We start from the raw sequence: 3,873 nt of genomic DNA, 5'->3' as shown, positions 1-3,873 counted from the left end.
CTGTTGAATACATTGCAGTGCAGTTATACAAGTATTTCAAATTATTGCACGTCCTAAAAAATAATCATTGCACGTGTGGAATAACCGCACATTTGCCGAATGTTGCATTTTAAAGTATTGCACGTTAAAGTGGATATTGCAAAGAAAAAGGGGGGTGGGGTGGGAGGGTGTGAGGAACCTGATGAAAGTGGGCAAGAATGAATTGTTACAGCGATTCAGTCTGTGCGTAAAAGAAAAAAAATCATTAGTTAAGTAGTTATTTGATGCAGAAAAAGGATCTGATGTCACGATTGACAGCCACATGTGGCAGCTGGTGTGCTCGTGATTGGTGTGTATAAATTCAGTTATGTTACATTAACGTAATTTAATCTATTTAACACAACAAATTTGCATGTTTTTATCCAAGATTTTATCAGATCCGCGAGTTTTCCAAGTATTCCATGACCGTGGGAACCCTGAATGTATATCCAAAACTTTTCCAAAACACGTAGTTCATTCCAAACCATTTCCTGGCCTGGAAACTGTTTTTCAAATTTTCCAAGAATTTCATAACTGTGGGAAGCAAGTTGTGTTAACCACAGACCTTATTCCAGGCATCTAATGAAAATTTAATTAAAAAAAAAAAACATTTACTTTGAGACGAGGGAACTGTGCTAAAAACTCATTTCCAGGTTTCAGGACTCATTCTTGCATCGCTCTATTATTTTGAGATTTAGATGCCATCATTTAAGACACAGTTACCTAACAAATTAAATAATAAACGCTGGGGTATTTCTGCGACAGCAGGTGTTCCTGTCGCTCAAAATGTAAAATGTGTCTCGGTGTGGAGACGGTATCTCTCTTCTATATGTGACTCATCTGTGGATGACTAATATTTATGTGCAACACTGAAAGTCTACAGAGAAACCTTCAGACTTCAGAGGGACCGACAGCAACATTTACCACAGATATTATAAGTTACAAAAATGACAAAAAAACTCAAACAGCAGCTCTGTTTTAAAAAAAAAAAAAGAAGTCAACCAAGATAAAACACGAAGAATTTTTTGAAGTTAAAAAATTGTAAGTTTGATAAAAGAAAATGCAAATTGGGAAAAAAAACCCAAAAACATTATGTTGAGGTTTTATAGAAGAAAATTAAAACAGGTGGTAAATTTTTGTCTCCCCTTTCAGATTATTACTTTGGAAAACAACTAAGAATGAAGAAAAGAAGAAAATCATCTTTGGAAGAAGTAAAAGTTTTTTTCCTTTAATACATCATCATCAAACAACAAAATGGGCCCATTTCAAAGTAATCCTCTCAGTCTGGTGGTAAAACACCAAAACACACACTTACTTGTAAATATCCTGGATTTCTCCCACACAGATGGCCAGCGGTTTATGTCCATTTCTTTCTTTGATGTTGTAGGTTTTTCTGACGGCCTCTGAGTTCTGGGCCAGACACGCCAGGCCGTAGATGGTGTCTGTGGGCAGAGCGACCACATGACCGTCCTTCAGAGCCTTCACAGTGGAGCTCAGGATTTCAGCACCATCTGCAGTTCAAAAACCAAGGAGGGTTAACGGAGGCAACATCCACCATAAGACACATATGATAATAAACATATCAAGAACAACACACTTGTTATTATTTTCAATAATACTGTTTTGAGCTGGTCAGCTGTGTTGTGTAAACTGATTTGGGGGTTTTTACTGGATGAGCTCATCTTGCAGAGGTGAACAGTGATAAATTACACGTGTTGCTTTTGAACTGCACATAAACTCCAATGATAAACTTTTTTTTTTTTTTTTAACTCTTTTGCATTACCTCGTTGCTGTATTTTAAAGTGGGCTCTTATCGAGCACGCTAACAAGACTGGATGATGCTGCAGGTGCCAGATGTTTTTATCGAGCTGGAAAAATCTATTTTTTTCTTTCTGTGCACCGGTCACCTAAAATAACATGCAGAACAATCAAGGGTTACCAAATTTTACCCTTAAAACAATTCAAAATTCCCCTCTCTCACTTCCAGCTGTTCTTGCTCCAGTTGATTCATTTGCTTACATTTTAACTGTTTTCTTACAGTTTTTATTATTTTACTAAGCTGGTTTTTTAATCACTTGATTTTTATCGCCATTTTTTTCCAAGTTGGTAAATGTGTACAAGATGTTTTTTTTTAGTTTTTACTTGGCTATATTGTAAATGAGGTCTCTACCTCAATGTATTTCTGAGTTAAAATAATGGTTGAATGCGGCTCAGCCTGTAAGACCAGTTACACAGCTACTGAGTTGCATTATGGGGAGTGTAGTTTTCAGCTATTTTGAATCATAACCATACTTATTATACTAGGGTTTATAATTTGGGATATTTCAGCCCTTGTTTTATCATTTTGACCTCTCTTTATTTGTCAATTATGTCTTTAAGATTTTCAACATTTTAGAATGGAAATACTTTATTAATCCAGTGAGGGAAATTGTTACAGCAGCAAATAAGAGAGCAAACAAAACTAATAATAAAGATATTGTATAGTATGTACAGAAAACTGACAAACATCTAAAAGATAATACAGTAAAAATAGGAGTAATATTAGACAAAACAATTACTGGGACAATGAAACAAAGCGAGTAAATTATTTAAAAATAAATGAGTGAATAAAAAAAAAAAAACTATATATAGATCAGCTATGGTCACAAAACAATTGTCTTCTTTCCACACAGAATCAGATAAAGTCTTGCCGGCTAGGTCGAGGTCAGAGGTTATTAGTGGTTCCCATGTTTTCAGAAATACGTCCAACTTATTTTTTAGGGTATAAGTGCAGCTCAAAGTGTAAAGTCTCATTCAAAATGTGTTTAAACAAACTGATTGTTGATGGCCTTTAGTCGTTCCAGGCCAACAAGATGCATTTCTTTGCCACATAGGATACTTTGGCCTTTCTTAAAAAAATTAAAAAGGTTTCTTTTCCACTCCCAGAAATGGGCAGTAATTCAATTAAATATATTCAATATATGCTTTTAATTACTTTTGGGTATTTTGAAAACTGTATTTTGCTGTATAGAAACAATAAGATACAACTTGTAACAACAATAAGAACTTGTATTTATTTATAAAAATGCATTACTTAAAACACATTTGATTTGTCATTTTATTTTACAAAACTGGCAAATGTAAAACTGTAAAACAATCAGCCAAATCACAGTCTCTGGCGACTGTAAGTGAATTGTTAACTACAGGATTTCCTTTTTGTCTTTTGCACTTGTTTAATTGGTGGCTAGTAAATTTGGATATCTTGGAAATGTACTTATACCACCCTAATTATATTTATTACTGTAGAAAAAGACTTCAGCTAAATGCTCAGGATTGTTGTCATGTGAGAAAACTAGTGCATCAAAGCTTAAGAAATAAAGCTTTGGGCCCTGATGTCCAACTTTGGCAGACAGCTGCCTGTTTACAAAGTGCAACCTTAAAGAAACTTAAAGTTACTCTTTAAAAGTGTTGGTAAAGACGTAAACTGTGTACAGTCATCGGTGTGGGGCGGATCGTCGACATTTATGACTGATGTAACATGCTGCAATGATTACATTACCAAACACACTGTACAAATCTTTCTTCGGTAGATAAAGCCAATCAGAGTCGAAAACCTAATGTTAGGCGTTACAGTAAAGCACGTGCATTTAAATTTAAGCTAACCTGTGTAGCCCTCCGGCTGAACGGAGGGTCCGTTGGAGGTCGGCGGCAGCAGACGCAGCACTTTGGTCTTCAGCTCTTTACACATCTCTCCTCCGTGTCGACGAGCTGCGGCTGAAATGTGAGCTGCTCGAGATCTGATTAATTCAACGGCGATGTTACAAAGAAACTTCATAAAATCAAAGCGACAGCGGCAGAGCTGAAATCTCAAAACCA

General features: G+C 35.7%; 1 protein-coding gene across 1 annotated transcript; it reads right to left on the bottom strand.

The window, feature by feature from the left end:
• Nucleotides 1–1,333: 1,333 nt before the first annotated feature.
• On the bottom strand, nucleotides 1,334–3,867 carry LOC121937935 (yrdC domain-containing protein, mitochondrial-like; the record flags this gene model as incomplete). Its single annotated transcript, XM_042481226.1, has 2 exons — nucleotides 3,661–3,867; nucleotides 1,334–1,529 (listed from the first exon to the last, which is right to left on the bottom strand). Coding segments are annotated over exons 1-2 (368 nt in total), but the record flags the coding sequence as incomplete, so codon positions are not given.
• Nucleotides 3,868–3,873: the final 6 nt, after the last annotated feature.

The sequence above is a fragment of the Plectropomus leopardus genome, unplaced genomic scaffold (genome assembly GCF_008729295.1).
Source record: "Plectropomus leopardus isolate mb unplaced genomic scaffold, YSFRI_Pleo_2.0 unplaced_scaffold27926, whole genome shotgun sequence".
Classification (NCBI taxonomy): domain Eukaryota; kingdom Metazoa; phylum Chordata; class Actinopteri; order Perciformes; family Serranidae; genus Plectropomus; species Plectropomus leopardus.
The sequence above is the reverse complement of the archived record's forward strand: the minus strand, read 5'-3'. Positions and strand labels throughout refer to the sequence as shown.